Source organism: Grammomys surdaster, unplaced genomic scaffold (assembly GCF_004785775.1).
Source record: "Grammomys surdaster isolate TR1022 unplaced genomic scaffold, NIH_TR_1.0 226, whole genome shotgun sequence".
Lineage (NCBI taxonomy): Eukaryota > Metazoa > Chordata > Mammalia > Rodentia > Muridae > Grammomys > Grammomys surdaster.
In genome coordinates this window covers 513218-530192 of record NW_021604671.1, presented here as the reverse complement: position 1 = coordinate 530192, position 16975 = coordinate 513218, and the positions used below count along the sequence as shown (strand labels likewise).

Below are 16975 nucleotides of genomic sequence, written 5' to 3'. Positions count from 1 at the left end.
TCAGGATGTTCTGTTACATCTGAGCCTCCCAGAGCAGCAGCAGCCTTCCCTCCCTTATGCCCAGCATTGATCTTCAATGGTCTGGCCCATAGAGGTAAAGGGAAGGATGAGCTTAAATCATTGGTATGTCACACAATCTCTCTGTATTTATTGGGGCAGTTCTTGGGCCAGCCCATGGGTAAAAGTGGGGATACCTCAACATCCCTACCTGGGTGTCAGGACTTGGCAAGTCACTAGCTATTCCCCACCCAGTAGCATTATCAGTTGCTCATTCTGACCATTTGATGCCTCATTCAGCCTTCCTCTGACCAGTAGTCACTTGGTAAGTGATGGTGAATGGACAGATGCAAAATATTACCACTTCAGAAATATTTATTTCTGAATAAAAGGCTACATACTACAGACCTACAAGTTACAGGGAAAGGACTGAAAGAGCTATGTGGAAAAACAAAGTTCCTGTGTAGAAATATACTTAGAAGGAAAGGTGGAGGTAAGGAGCTTCTGATTTCAGACTGGAGAACAGCTGAGTCTGTCCTAACATGTATGTGGTAGCACTACAGAACTACAAAGACTTGTTCCTCAGTTGAATGTGAGCAGAACCATTTGGGGGAGACGATCTAGGGTTGACACTGTTAGACAGAACATTTTATACATGAACTAGCTTTCTGGGTTTAGTTTCTGAAGTTCTCACTGGTTTTTGTTCAGTATGACTATATCATGTGGTGAATGCTTGCCTGATGTCATTTGAATGTAAAATAGAGAAGTAAATTTGATGGTGTGTTACATATGTATTATAATTCATTCTTACCTTTAACATGATATTCTGTGCTTAGTTCTTGCCATGCATGAGAATGTGCTCAAGTGTCCCACCCCAGGATGCACAGGAAGGGGACATGTGAACAGCAATCGCAACACTCACAGAAGGTAATTCTGATGACTTGACAATCATTTACATTGCAAAAATTCAAGAGAAACTTTCCACAAATGAAATAATACACCATCTGTTGAGAGAACTGTTATGTCACTATTAAGTGTTATCTCTTGAAATAGCTAACAAGTAGCTTCAACCTCAGGAAATTTTATATTAGTGATCAACTAAAATAATGAAGCAGTTGTATTTAAAGATGCTCTGGGACTGTGTTCATATAGCCACACAGACAGGTCACATTCTTTTCTGCCCCATATCTCACCAGTACACATGTATATCAGAGGCCAGCATCAATGTTCATTATTAGTTATCATGATTCCACTCAGTAGGCATTTAGAAAGGCTTCACAGGTGTTTTGACTATAAACCATGCAAGGAGTAGACGCTGATTTTATTAATTTTGAAAGTAGAATAAAGCATATTTGTGTGTTTTTATACACTAATATATGGTTTATATATGTAGATACTTTAAATTGTTTTATTTTTAAATATATATCTTAATTTGTATAGATGTTTTGTGTGTGTGTGTGTGTGTGTGTGTGTGTGTGTGTGTGTCTGAATCACATGTGTGCAATGCCCACAGAGGCTAGAAGAGGATGTGTGGTCTTCTAGAACTAGAATTATAGATGGTCATGGAGAGCCATGTGAGTGCTGAGAATCAAACCCAGGTCTTATAGAAGAACAGTAAGTGTTTTTAACTAGAGAGTCATTTCTCCATCCCTGGAATTTTTATGTGTACATTTTATTTTACATATGGAATGTGTGGTTATAAGCTACAGCCTGCCTTATAAGAAGATTGTTATAATGGTTTCATATTTGTACTTTCAATTTGACTGACATATAAAATTTAGTCTCTAAAATTTTGCTAAAGTTCCCAAGTTAAATCATGAGATTATCATGCTAAGTTTTGTAATCAGACAAATATGTATAGTGATAAGCACACTATACTTACAGGACTGAGTGTCAGAATCCTTTTGGTATTTCCCCATTACATAATATTTTGATTTTGATTTTCTTTAAATGGATTTATGATTTGTTGCCTCTCAGATGGAGCTAGGGAACAAACAGACACTGCAGTTTGCAAACCCTTTGGGGTCTTTTGTATGACAATGGTGCTAAGTGAACTATTAATATGACTTAACATTTGCTGTGTGCCAAGGGTGTTGCATTCCTGTGCCAAGGCAGACCACATTGTCATGCTCACGTCCTCCAACTCTTCTTTTTTGAAACAGTCTTTCTGGTTGTCCAATTGCTGCAGCTGAAAAGTTGGCAATGACCCAGGACAAAAGTCAGCTTGATTCTTCCCAGACTGGGCAGTCTCCTGAGCAAGTTCACAGGTATGATGAACCTTCAGAACTTGGCTAATAGCTTCCGTTCATGTTGGATCCCAGCCAGAAGAGCCTCTGTTCTTGTGTGTCACTTTGCTGTTGTCTGCATGTCATGTTCAGCCATCAGTAGATTGATGTGGGCAGGCAATTTGCAAGACTCAGGAATAATAGCATCATTCAAACTATCTAGGGTACATTTTAAAAGTCTAACCTAGCATATTATAGCATATTAAGACTAGCATAATATAGGTGAACTAAGGGAGTGAAGTATGAAGTCACATACATCAATAGAAGTTCTCTCACTAATATAATACCGGGTAGACTCCTATGTGTGACTGGCTACTCTTCTGCCTGGAAGAAACTCAACCAGGAATATTTGTGTGTGTAATGTTATGTGCTCTCTTTAAGTCCACATATAAACAGGGCTTCCATATGTCTCTGTTAACAAAGTCTCCCATGGTCCTCCCTGAGTGCCCAAGTTCCTCAGAATATCTAATAGTTTCGAAGATATTTTACAGAACATGAATGTTGTTATCTAAGGCAATGATAAGTATATTTAGTAACATTATGCATACAGTAAAAAGTTATTTGAGGATAGAGAAAGATTATCAAATAACTGTTGTTAATGAGGCACTAAAATGCAAAAACAACTGGAAGACACTTCAGTATTTCTGGCGTGTTTAGTTTGCTTTCTGTTTTTGTGATAAAATGTTCTGACTAAGCAAAGGGGAAGAAATAGATTTGGTTTTTATTTGTTGTTTGTTTGTTTGTTTGTTTTACACTTCCAGAGCACAGTTTATAGTTGAGGGAAGTCAGAGCAATAGTTCAAGCTGGGGGTGTGGGCTACTGTGGCACAGTGGTTAAGAGTACTGGCTGCTCTTGCAGAGGGCTGGGGGTCAGATCCCAGTACCCACATGGCAGTGTACAACCATCCATAGCTCCAGTTTCCAGAGGTCCAGCACACTATTCATGCAGGAAAAAAATGTACACACAACATAAAAGTAATGAATTCAAGTCAGAACTGAAAAAGAAACCAAGACCGAGCATTGCTTACTGGCTCACTCTCTGGCTGCTAAGGTAACTTTGTTGCACATCCCAGGCCAACCTGTCTCCAAATAGGTGCTGCTTGGATAGCACAGGGCCCTTACTACAACAATCAACCAAGACAATGGCTCAAACATGGCCACAGGCTAAGGTAATCTAACCAGTCCCTCAGTTGAGGTTCCTGCTTCCAAGTTAACTCCAGGTTGTATCAATTTGACAATTCAAAAGAGCACACAGGATATGGATTCCCTTGATATTTTTCTTCTAAGGATTCACTTAAAAGAATCAAAGTCAGCATTCAAGTCACATGAGTAAAAAACATGTCAAGTTAAAATCACAAATTATTAAATATGTAGCAATAAGAAATCTTAACATAGAGTTTTCATTAGTATTAGAATGCTGTCTTGATTCTCCCTATGTGTGCTTATGGAGAACTAAAATTGAGTTTCTTGTTTTCTCATTGCTTTAGAAACTAAGGTCATTTTAGATTATAGTATTTCAACAACTTCAGTCTGCTACGCCAACTTTCCATAATATCCACTCATCACTCCCTTATTTCTTTTTTGTTTGTTTGTTTGTTTGTTTGCTTGTTTGAGAGACAGGGTTTCTCTGTGTAGTCCTGGCTGTCCTGGAACTCACTCTGTAGACCAGGCTGGCCTCGAACTCAGAAATCCGCCTGCCTCTGCCTCCCAAGTCCTGGGACTAAAGGCGTGCGCCACCACCGCCCAGCCCCTTATTTCTTTATTCAAAAGAAATTTTTCATACAATATATTTTGATCATATTATTTCCACTCCCACAATTTCTCTCAGGTACCCCCCACCTCCTTTCCTATCCAATTTTATACATATGCTTACTCACTCTCCCTACTCTAAAAAGCAAACAAACAAGTGAAAATCAAGATAAACAAAGAAACCAACAAAACAAAAACTACCAAAACAAAATGAAACAAGAAGCACACCTGTGCACTTATGCACATACCCACACAGCATAGAGTCTGTGTTGACCAACTACTCCTGGGCACAGGGCATGCCACGGACTGTGGATGATATACCCAGTACCACTCCAGTAGAGAACATTAATTTTTCCTTTTCCAGCAAGAATCAATTGCAAATAGCATCTACATTGCAGGTGGGACTTTTGTGCACTTCTCCTTTCATGTGCTGGGAATTTGTGTAGTTTGATCTTGTGCAGTCTTATGCATGGTTGTCATACTCTCTGAATTCAGATGTGTCATCAGTCCTGTTGTGTCTGGTAGACACTGTTTCCATTCTGTTTATGTACTGGATTCTGGTGATTGGTTTACTTACATTGAACTATCCCTACGTTTTGGGATGAAGCCAACTTTATCATGGTGGATAATCTTTTTGGTATTCTTGAATTTAGTTTGTATTTTATTGAGAGTTTTGGCATTTATATGCATTTGTAATTTTCTTCTTGTTGGGATTTTCTGTGTTTTTAGTAGAATGGTAATAGTGACTTTGAAAAAAAAAGGAAACTATTCCATCAATTTCAATTTTTCAGAGTAATTTGAGGATCATTGCCATTAGTTTTTCTGTGAAGGTGTGGGAGGATTCTGTGCTGATTTGATCTGGCCCTGGACTTTTGGGGAGTTGGGAAATATGGGTAGGGATCAAATTTTTAATTGCTGATTCTATTTCACTAAGAGATATGGGTATGTTTAAATTGTTTATTTCATCTTAATTTTAGTAGGTCATATATCTCAAAAATTCATTTCTTTTAGGTTTTACAGTTTGGTGGGATATAACTTTTAAAATACATTCCTATTATACTCTGGATTTCTTCAGTGCCTATTCTAATGTCTCCCTTTTTATCTCCTACTTTCTTGATTTTTATCTTTCTCTTCGTCTTTTAGTTAATTTTGTTAAGGGTTTATCAATCATAATTTCTTCACATCAACTCTGTGTTTTATTTTTATTTTGTTGATTTCAGTTTGATAGTTGAGTTTGATTACTTCTTTCCATTTACACTTTTTGGGTATTTTTTCTTTGTGTTTTTCTAGAGCTCTCATGTTTGTCACTAAGTAATATGAAATCTCACCAATTATTTTTATTTAGACACTTCGTGATATGAACTTGCTTTTTAGAACTGCAGTTAATATGCCCCATAGGTTTGTTATGTTACAATTTTTATTCAATTATAAAACAGTTTTAATTTCCTTATGGATTTCTGTCTTCACCCAGTTTTCCTTCAGTAGTAAGTTGTCTAGTTTCCATGAAATTATATACTTTCTGCTATTTCTGTTGTTGTAAATATCCATCTTTAATCCATGGTAGTAAGATACAAGGTGATGTTCAATTTTCTTATATCTTTTCAGATTTTCTTTGTGTCCTAATATGTGGTCATTCTTGGAGAAAGTTCCATGAGATGCTAAGAAGAAAGTATAATCTTTTGTGTTTGAATGAAATGACCTGTAAATATCTGTTAGATAAATTTGATTTATGATGTTTATTGACTCCAGACTTTCCTTGTTTAGCTTTTGTCTGCATGATCAGATTGGTGAGAGTGGAGTACTGAAGTCACTTACTATCACTGTATGATGGTCAGTGTGTGATAGTAGATGGATTTGTTTTAGGATTTTGGGTACTCATGTTTGATGCATAAATGTTTCAAATTTTAATATACTCTGGTTAAATTTTCCATTGATGAGTATGTATTGTCCTTTCCTATATTTACTGATTAGTTGATCACTTTTGTTTTTTAATCTGTTTTGTAAGATATTAAAATAGCTACACCTTCATGACCCTTGGTTTTATTCCCTTAGAATACCTTAAGGTTGTGTCTATCTTTAAAGATATGTTTCTTGGATACAGGAAGAAGATGAATCATGTTTTCTAACCCAGCCTATTAGTCTGTTTCTTTTTATTGTGTGGGGAATAGAGACCATCAATACTGAGAGTTATTAATGAACGATGTTAATTAACCACCGTTATTTTGTTGTGTGGGGATTTTTCTCCTCTTTGAATTAACTGTTCTGGCTTTATTTATTCCTTATGTTCTCTTGTGTGTAGTTAACTTTTTTCTTGATAATAAAAGTTTCCTTTTAGTGCCTACTATACAGTTCTGGATTGGTAGACAGATATTGTTTGAATTTGGTTTTAATTATGAAGTGGTTTTCTTTCTCTTTTTATCGTGTTTATAAGTTGTGCTAGGTACAGTAGTCTGGATTGTCATCTGTGAGCTCTCAGAGCTCATCCAGGCTTCCAGCTTTCAGAATTTCCACTGAGAAGTCAGATGATACCTGATAGGTCTGCCTTTATACATTACTTTGTCTCTTTCCCTTGCAATTTGTGACTTTCTTTCATCATTCTGAACATTCTGAACATTCTGAGCATTTGATTATTATGTGTTGTGGGGAGTTCCTTTTCCTCTTTGGTGTTTGGTATGCTTCTTGAACCTTTGGAATCATCTCTTTCTTTAGATTGAATATACTTTGAATGATTTTTTAAAAAGTAATTTTTGACCTGACTTTGGTTTCTTCTCCCTTCTCTATACCCATTATTCATTGATTTGGTCTTTTCATGGTTTCTCAGATTTCCTGAATGTTTGTGCCTAATTTCTTTTGCCTTTCTTTCTTTCTTTCTTTCTTTCTTTCTTTCTTTCTTTCTTTCTTTCTTCCTTCCTTCCTTTCTTTCTTTCTTTCTTTCTTTCTTTTATTCTTTCTTTCTTCCTTCCTTCCTTTCCTTCCTTCCTTCTTTCTTTCTTTCTTTCTTTCTTTCTTCCTTTCTTTCTTAAATATTTAACATTTTCTTTAAGAAAGTGATATTTCTTAACATTTTCATTAAGAGATACCACTTTTACTACCTTTTCTTCAGGATATGAAATTAATTTCTTTTTATGTTTTTAATCTATCAGTGAGGATAGCTCTGAGGGTGGTGGTTCATTTTGTTTTGATATCCTAAGTGTCTCAATTGCAGTATTATATTAATTTAAGTTTCCTTTAGTCATTCTGTTACTTTGTTAAATTCTACTTTCATGTCTTAAATTGTTTTCATTGTCTCACTCAACTGTTAGTGTTTTTACAGTCTTCATTGTGGCATTTATTCATATCCTCTTTAAGGACTTAAATGTATTTATAATTTCATTTTTGAAGGTTATGTCTTGTTCTTTAGCTAAATTGCTTTTGAGTGAGCCTGTTACAATATGGAAGAGGTATATTTTCTTGATTGGTCAGGTTTGTGATTTTGTCTTGGGATCTAATCATCTGGAGACTTTTGCATGTTTGTTGATGCAGATTTCTGCTCTTATCTTTTGGGGGAGTTGTTACATTCTTTGGTTTTTGTTGCTTAATTTATGTCTATGCCAAGTGTAATTGCTCTGGAATCCCTGGTAGAAAAATGGTCTGTGGCTGGCAGGAGTCACAAAGGAACAGATTTGAGTTAGAAGGACAGGCTGAGAGTGATCTTGAGGAAGAACTAGGGGATCTCTGAGATTACATCATGAGGCTCATTCCCTTCAAGATTAAGGTGGGCTGTTGTGGTTGGCTGCTAGCTGAATCAGGGATAAGAGTAAGTCTAGAGAGTGGAGGACAAGGAAGATGTAAGTTACCAGCCTAGTGTTGTAGCTGTGGAGCAACAGAGTCATAGAGGAAGAGAGGAAAAGATGAAAGAATTAGGAGATGCTGGGTCTATAACAAGAGATTGAATCATTTAAGTATTTTTAATGTTCCATTTGAGAAGTTTTGCCCAGGGCATAAGATATCATCAACATTTTAATATTCATATTTTGTTATAAAATAAAAGGAAAATACCTTTTATTCTGAAAACCCTGAAAGATATGTTTGTTTGCGATCTCTGTCACATAGACCACAGCTAAGTAGAATTCTACTTTCCTTGGCAAGAGCTGGCTTCAGAGGTACCATGTTCTTATTTAGTCCAGACACAAAAAATCCACAGGACTGTCCACTTGGAATGAAACAATTATATTAAAACTGTGATGAGTATAATAATATGGTAATTGAGATACATCATGAAATAATGGCAATTTAATACATGATGTCAATACATTGAATATCTCTGAATAAGAACTGAATAGCCCTCTTTTACTGATGGCAGATTTAAACACAGAAGATGCAGCCCCATCTCACTACAACTCACAGTATCTGCTCTCTTCTGAGCACATCTGCTCTAAGTGCTGGATGTTGTCTCTGTGAACTGGCAGGCAGGGGTTATTCCATCTATTGTGAATTCTGACCAACAGTTTCTTTCTATTTTCTTCAAACTACTTCTTTACTTTTACCAGGGTGAATTTGGTGAAGCAAATTGAATTTAATTTCCGCTCACAAGCCATCACTTCTCCAAGAGCCTCTGCATCAAAAGAACAAGAGAAGTTTGGGAAAGTACCATTTGATTATGCCAGTTTTGATGCACAAGTGTTTGGTAAACGTCCTGTCCTACAAACAGGGCAAGGACCAAAAGCACCACCATTTCCTGAATGTAAGCTTCAAATTTGAATACTAACACTAATTACCACAAAGTGGATCTTGCATAGAGGTTTATTTATACAAATACATAATGTCCTCTTTAGACATGACAGGAAAGAATAGTAAAATAAGTAAGTTAACCCTTATTACTAAATTTATATCAAAGTTATACCAAATACTGTAGGTTATTAATTATTTCACAGATAGTGCCATTATTGAATCTAACTATAACAATGCTAAAGAGATAATTAGTATTATGGTTAATATCATGTTGTGATCATAGCAATCTAATAAGATAACATATGTCACACTGTTTAAAATATTACTGGAATCAACAAAAACCATCAGACCAAAGGTAGAAAAAGCTGAAAACTCCAAGAAGCTCAAGTCAGTAATCTGAAACTTACTAGGATAAAAATATATAACTTTCAAAATGTTCACTAATAAATTTAAAAATTAATTAATACAGAAACCTTTAAAATAAGCTAAATAGTATTATCGTTAATTCTGATACACCCATGGAGAAGACTGAACTGAATGGCTATACAGTATGTAAGACTTAGTGGTCTTGTTTACACATTTCTCTTGAGTATGCTAATGAATAAATGAACAAGTAGGTTTTGGGAACAAATGCAGAAAATGATGGGTAATGTACCTTCAATAAGAAACAAGCACCCACTTGGAATCCTCTGTGGGAGATACATTTTTTATGTCCTTAAAAATCCATGACTCTCTTCGACCTTTTACCTGAATGGTGTGAGCATCTTGAGAGTCTAGTATTTGCTTTATTGTGTCATGTTGACTCACAATTGCAGGAACCTAGAAAGCTAACTAGAAGTCTACCTAAAACCTGGCAGTGAGGACAGGGATGCAGCCTATAGATGGAGTAATTGCTTACATGTATTACATGTGCAAAGTCTGAGTTTTCTCCCTGTATCCCCCTCAAAGTAGTCCACAAACTTGAAAGGTATTTGTCCGTCATTGATGAGACAAAAAAATCTTCCTAGTCTTTTTCAAAGGAGGTCCCAACAAACCTGAGTAGCCATTGACAACTTGGTAGATACACATAATGTTTTTACCTAGAAGTCTAATTTGTATAAATATTTTATTACATATGTACAATGAATACATGTACATATATACTTAATTCACATGAAGGTGAACAAAGAGTGCACTGTTGTTTGGTTATTGATTATAAAATCCATAATGGAGTTAGTAACATTTTCATTTGCTTGTACTTACAACAATCATATTTAATATCTTTTATTTAAAAATGAACAAATCTTTAAAATATGCAACATGTAATACACAACTAATAGCTAAGTGCTTCTGTATCATTACATTTTGTATTTCTCTCATACCGTGAGTGGTGCTCACAAACAGCCCACAGTGAAGAGAAATTCACATAATTATATCCCTCAGAAAAGCTATGATACCCACAACAAAACTCAGAAAGTGAGCCTTGGTGACTCAATGGCCTTTCTCTTCACCTTGAGAACAGATCCTGTGTGTACTTTGCTCTGCTCACTGAGGACTCTGTCCCAGCTAAATATAGAACAAGTGTGCATTCTGAGTAATAAAAATGAAACTTAGGTTTAGTGGAAACTGCAATGAGAGTAGCCCCACCCCCAAAGCACAATCCTCAGCTTGTTCAGCTCGTTCATATACCTGTCCTGAGCTGTAGCATGGTGTGATGCCCTGTAGCACTGGTGATGAAGTTTCTGTCACCTATACTGAAAATATAAGAACTGTTAAGAGAATAGGAACCTTTCAAGGTTCACATCACTTGCTTTTTGAACCTTGCTGAAACCCAGCTAAGTAACCTCCAGTTAACATACCAACAGATAATGGTTCTGCTTTAATTTATTCTTTGAGTATTTTAATCAAAGAAGTTCTGTCTTTAAAAAAAAATCTTTGGTAACTGAAGCCACCACGTACTTGCAATTGCTAATCAAATCTCTCTTCAACAGCAAAGCATTTTTCAAATCCAGTGAAATTTCCTAATGGGCTGCCTAGAGTTGGCGCCCACACACAGAGCACACTCTGTGCCAGCTCTTATGGCCATGGTCAGTACAGTGAAGACACCCACATAGCAGCAGCTGCTGCCATCCTGAACCTTTCCACCCGCTGCAGGGAAGCCACAGACATCCTCTCCAACAAACCACAAAGCCTGCGTGCCAAGGTAAGCCAGGCCAAGAGCCTAGAAGATGGGCCAGCGAGTGAATCGAGAGAATCAACTGCCTTTCATGTTCTCAACTGTGTCAGTTCACTACCCCAACTCCCTACCCAAGCAGGGATGAACTCTCAATGTGTCCAAGAAAGAAATGTGCGCTTATCTTGGTGATATAGTAATTCAGGGAGCAGTAACTTAGGAAGCCGCTTGAAGAGAATTTCATCATTGTTTCTGTTCTGAGGTATTTAGTGAACAAGGAAGGAGAGCTACTGTTAAAATGTGTCTCTACTGTGGAAGCTGTTCTCTGTGTGCAGATCAGAGCTGTTCAGAACAGTGGCTGGAGGAATAGTTTTGAAACTGATGGTGAAGTTGTGTTAAACATGTCATACTTCATGGCATGAGGACATCTAAGTTGTAGTGTTCTCAAAGATCCACAGTCACAGATACAGTGACTCCCCAGACTGAGAAGTCTAGGGACTTGACTACCCAGTTCAAAATCAAATTCTAGGACCTTTGTGAACACAATGCTTCCCATGGGATTAATTATATTTTCCACAGCCTCTCCTTCCCAACTGTGGGAAATAGGTGTTCATACTCATGATGACTTGCACACATGTCTTCCCCTTCATCACAGAAGCATATCGTACTTGAGACCCAGTGGGCCACAGAGGAGGCTGTGAGGGCTGTGTTTCTCACATGGGGAGGCAGTAGCTCCTGTTTACACATTAGGACTCACTTAAAAAAACGTTATCACCTAGTGAGATAACAAGTCTAGAAACCTACCGACATAGAGTCCCCAGACATTCTCTGTTACAGAATTTACTCCTGCTTAAAATGGGGGAGATCCTGAGGTAATATTGAACCCTGAAACCTGTGCAGTGCAAGTGGAGATATTTCCCTTTAAGGGCAGCCCCATCTTTGTGTGGTCAGCTGCTTGCCTGTGCTGTGCCAGGACTTCAGGAGAGCAGGTAACACAGTGCCACCAAGCATTTGACAGAAGAATCAGAATTAGCTTCTGGAAAAAGCCAAGCCAAGTAAACCCCAGGAAGAGGTGGTTGTCAAAATCCACTCAAAAAACAATCTCTAAACAAATGAGGTTCTTAAACAAAGAAAAAATAAATTCTCTAAAAATACAGAGAAATATCAATCTCTCTAAATTTGTAATGCCAGTCCTAAATTACTGACACAGGAGAAAGTTTTGAGGGGTTTTAAAACACAACTTTATTTTTACATTAAGATTTTAAAGATCTAATTTATTTTTCTATTTTAAGAATATTATAGATGTACCTGGTTCTAGAAATACTCTAATATCATTCTTCCTAATGCTTTCCGATTGACTAAATTGCTGTCGTATAGAAAATGGGGTCTGCCACTACAGTTACTGAAGCTGAAACAGCTGGCTTGCAGTGCTAGGATGAATGTCATCCATTTGCAGATGTTCTTATTTTCCTGCTCCTCAGAGTACTCCTTTCCTCCTAAAACCTTCCACTGATGGCAACTAAGTCACACACAGATGACTAACCATTAAGTGATGATTTCTTGTCACCCTGTTCTCTTTTAAAAACACATTTCTGATCAGGAAAATCTGTTTAATCCCCACATTTTAAAAAACCCAAATAATCCTTTTCTAATGTCTGTTGGTCCACTCCTTCTGTCATTGAGACTCTATGCAGCAGACCTGGCATTCCCAAGATAATATCCTCTCTAACACAGCTCCTACTGCTCTGCACTAATGCCAGGATGAGGACAAGGGAAATAGAGAAGGCTCAAATGAGCTTCTAAAAGGAGCTCGTTATGCCAGAGGTCTTATAAATACATTTTCTTGTGTAGAGTACTCCTCCTCACACAGTAGTTTTTAACATGGGATGAATATGGCTGCCTCCAGCATCACTGGCAGTGCTGCTGAACCACATAACTGGCTACTCACGTCCCACACCACAATACCAGTTTGTAGAACTCTGCTTCCATTAGAGTTTGTGTTCCAAAAATAGAACTGGAACAAATATTTTAGGGGAAAAAAGACAAGTTAATTAACTCTTCAGACCTGAAGAGTCAAATCATGCTGGATGTGTGGGCTTTGCTATTACTGATAAACATGGGATTACATATAATCTTCCCATGAGCATTACATGTCAGCTTAGTTCTTCTTCCAGTAGATTTGAGTTTTGTTGTTGTTGTTGTTAGTGTCTTTATTTCTGAAAGTTTGTGTCCATCAGATCTCCTAAACTTTATATTTAGAAGCAAATGAAGACAAGCAAGTTTTCTTATTCTATACTTGTATGAGTTACCTTAACAAGTGGGGTCTAAGCACTGCCTCCACCACCTGTAAGACCTATAAGACTAGCAGTTCCCAAACTGTGTGTTTCCACCCACTTGAGGGCCAAATAGCCCTTTCACAGGGGTCATCTAAGACCACCAGAGAACTCAGACATTTACATTGCAGTTCATAACAGTAGCAAAATTACAGTTGGTTGGGGTCATAACAACATAAGGAATTTTATTAAAGAGTCACAGCATTAGGAAGGTTAAGATCCACTGGAATAAACTGAGCTTCAGACCCTGGATTCAAGGAGCTTCCAGATAAGCAGAAGGACAGGAATGGCCCTTCCTTGGACATCTGAGGTAGAGATGGGTGTGTGGAGGTCAGATCATACACAGGTAGCTTCACAGTACCTTCTATTTGTACCAAGGAGGACTAGTCTCTTCCTTTCCTTTTGATCCCATCTAGAGACATTTGCTGTGAGTATCTCTTTAGCTTCTGAGAGCACGAATCAGAGAATGAACTAAATAACACACTGTGACCTGTAGACCAAAACCCGCAAATCTTAAAAGTGCTGCACAACTAACTCCACACCAACTAAGTAGGGTTCTGAATCAGTGATCTACAAAAACACTTAAATTGTTTTCAAAGGTTCAAGGGAACTGCATCCCTATATAAATATAAAAGAATGATGGATGGTTTCTATTGCTGTTAAGAGACACCATGGCCATGGCAACTCTTATAAAGGAAAGAGCTTTAGTCCATTATCATCATGGTGGGAAGTATGATAACACACAGGCAGACATAATGAGCTGAGAGTTCTACATTTGGATCAACAGGAAAAAGTAAAACCCTGGGCCTAGCATCTGAAAGCCTCAAAGCCCACTTCCCAGTGACACACTTCTTTCAACAAAGCCACACCCCCACTAATGCCATTTTCTATGAGTCTCCAGGGGCCACTTTCATTCAGACCACCAGAGACAATATAGATAATTTACCCTGCTATACGCACTATTTTCCACTTAAGCAACCTGTGTTCTCTATATACCATGTACATACCATACCTGTGCAGAGAACACAAGGCCATGTCTAGCATGTCTTTTCAAACCAGAGCTCATGACATTTTAAATTTTAGAAGGGACAAGATGTTAAAACACCATGTTGTCTCTAAATAACTCATTCATATTACCAGATCTCTTACATGTGGTTTAAGGAATTAAGAAAGGAGAAAATAATTTATGTCTTTAGTCCTTAATGAACATCCTTAGGAGGTAATTTTGTCTGAAACACTAGTTTTCTTTTGATTCCAACATATTTGTTGGTTCTAAGACACAGAGAATGCCCGCCATTTTTATTTGACATAAATTTGAGTTTTGAGACATAAATAGACATAAATGGGCTACAATGTCACATACCTTAAGATCCTTTTGCCTAGCCACTGGAACTCCAGGCAGGAGTAGGCCATGGGTGTAAGTGGGCAAAGAGTGAGTATCCTGAGTTTCCTGGGCCCTTCCTGTCAATGCCCTGAGAGCTGGAGCAGTCTGTGACAAATGCAGCCCACTTTTCCTCCTTCCATTCTAACCCACAGAGGTAGAACATGCTTCAAGTCTATCTTTATCCTCATCACTGCTACTTGCCAAGCACTCTGTTGTTTGTTTTGGTGTTTTTCCCACCTGTTTAGACAAAATGACATATGCACAGTGTGCCTTAAAAGAAAACAAAAAAATGACACTTACTTGAAGTGTTTAAAGTTTAAAGTCTGTTTTTTCTTGAACAAGTCCTAGAAACAACATGCCATTAGTGCTGCCTATTCACAGGAATACCCCAGTGGACCTTGGGTGGTTAAAACCAAGCAGATTTTAACAACTGAACACATTGTACCATACATTGTGAGTGAACAATGATGGGGTCTCAAGGTAGGGATCTTAAGGAACTAACTGCATATGTACACTGTAACTAGATATGTACTAACTGGTTCCTAGCTGGTCATGGTGCTTCAGCCTGTAACGGCAGCAGTAGAGAGGCTGAGACAGTGTATTGTTAGCTTGAGGCCATCCTGGGCTATCTTAGCAAGATCCTGTCTTTAAATAAGTAAATAAATAAAAGATTGATTCGTTAGTACTATAAACAATAGCCTAGGGCTATGTCTTTTCTGGGGATTGTGATTTATAGAATGCCTACTATGTGGTAGGTACTATTCATAAACTCTCTGACCATGTGAATCCCTTTAAATCTTTCTAAAGACTATACCATGGATAATAATTTCCCATTATTCAATGAAAGAAACAGTGGTACAGAAATATCGAATAATTTTCTCTGAATGGCAAAGCTATAATTTATGGAAAACAAGTTTGAATTTGAATTTACACATAGTCTTAGTTCTTTTCTAAAATACCTTATGGCTCATATACTGTCAGATTACCAGGAACTCAGTACACTATTATTTCAAATTTAAAATATCTGTCTTGCTTGAACAAATCCTAGAAATTTGGGGAAGCATATTTAAACTTTATTTCAATTTCACACCTTGGGTTAGTCATTTCCTCTCTGCACTGAATAATTCTGTTTTTATAAACATGTTTTGCATTTTTTTTATCTTGACAGGGTAGTCCTTACTTACTGATGAGTAAGAATAGAGAGTGGGCTTGGTTTCTAACTTCAATTATATAAGGACTTTCTATTTGCTCTTTGGTCCTCATAATCATTGTCTCACTGACCAGGTAATGTTCCAGTTATCAGAGGTGCCATAGTTACATTAATCTTTCCCCTGCTCTTGGACATCTAGGTCATGTTTTATCTTCTAGCAGAGATGAAGAGTACATTCACTCTGTAAACTTTCCATTTAACCATCATTAATAATAAGCTTATTACCCTTCATCATCCATAAAGTAAGCCCTTGAAAGCCAAAACAATCTGTTTTTCAGTTTCTCTGTTCTCTACACTATAGTGTTATGATCATATTTGTATATTCTTAGTAATGCAATGAACATACCCGTAGCAGTAGACAACTCAAAGTAAGCATCAATAGATGGCCTATGTCGTCCCTTCTAAGCTGAAAGCCAGCCCCAAGAAACTTAAAGTATAAATACTTAGAACAAGGATCCCAAATAGCACTTCAGAAATCTAAGTGTTAGAAGGAGTGAGAGAGAAATGCCACCTCAACTGAACCTCTAGCCCTGCCTCTCCACCAATTACTCCCACCGCCCAGATTTCTGTGCTGACATTTGGAGATCAAAGCATAGAAATATGATGCCTGGTGGTATTACTTTGAATAAAAACCCATGCTGTGAATGTGTGATCCGCGTCATGGGTAGAAAGGGCCTTTTCTGCTACTGCTACAGTGTAATTGTTGGATGCATCTGCACACTTACTTAAAGCCCATCTGTACTCCTATCCCCAGCACACAGCGTCCCCATTCCCCAAGTCAGGTGCCCTGAGCAGCCAGTTGGGACACCTCTTTCAAACACTAAGAGTGAGATTTTTTTTTAATCAACTCTATGTAAGACAAATAATTATAATGGTTCCTAGAATCTGTAAATTAAAAAATATTTGAAATACTTTTATAAAAATTAATATATACATATATACACATATATATGAGAGACTTTATTCTTGGAATAGTTGATATTTTTCAAAGCTTGAATCTGCACTATTTATGGGTTTTGCACTATAAAACTCTGCAGCCCAGTCACATGGCTCCGTTTTCCTAAGCCATCTGTCACAGAGGTCTGGAATTTTATGTGAATATTGGTTGTGCAGCCTTAACCCAAGTTTTTTTTTTTAATTTTTTATGAAAAATGTC

General features: G+C 37.3%; 1 protein-coding gene across 8 annotated transcripts in view; it reads left to right on the top strand.

Annotated features, from left to right (window-relative positions):
- St18 (ST18 C2H2C-type zinc finger transcription factor) overlaps positions 1 to 16975 on the top strand; it is a 314859-nt gene that overhangs the window by 264472 nt on the left and 33412 nt on the right. For all 8 annotated transcript variants that reach the window (XM_028773409.1, XM_028773407.1, XM_028773405.1 and 5 more), the window contains 4 exons: positions 834 to 924; positions 2160 to 2264; positions 8560 to 8753; positions 10711 to 10922. In XM_028773409.1, coding sequence (XP_028629242.1) covers positions 834 to 924; positions 2160 to 2264; positions 8560 to 8753; positions 10711 to 10922 — 602 coding nt within the window. The remainder of the gene's footprint in view (positions 1 to 833; positions 925 to 2159; positions 2265 to 8559; positions 8754 to 10710; positions 10923 to 16975) is intronic.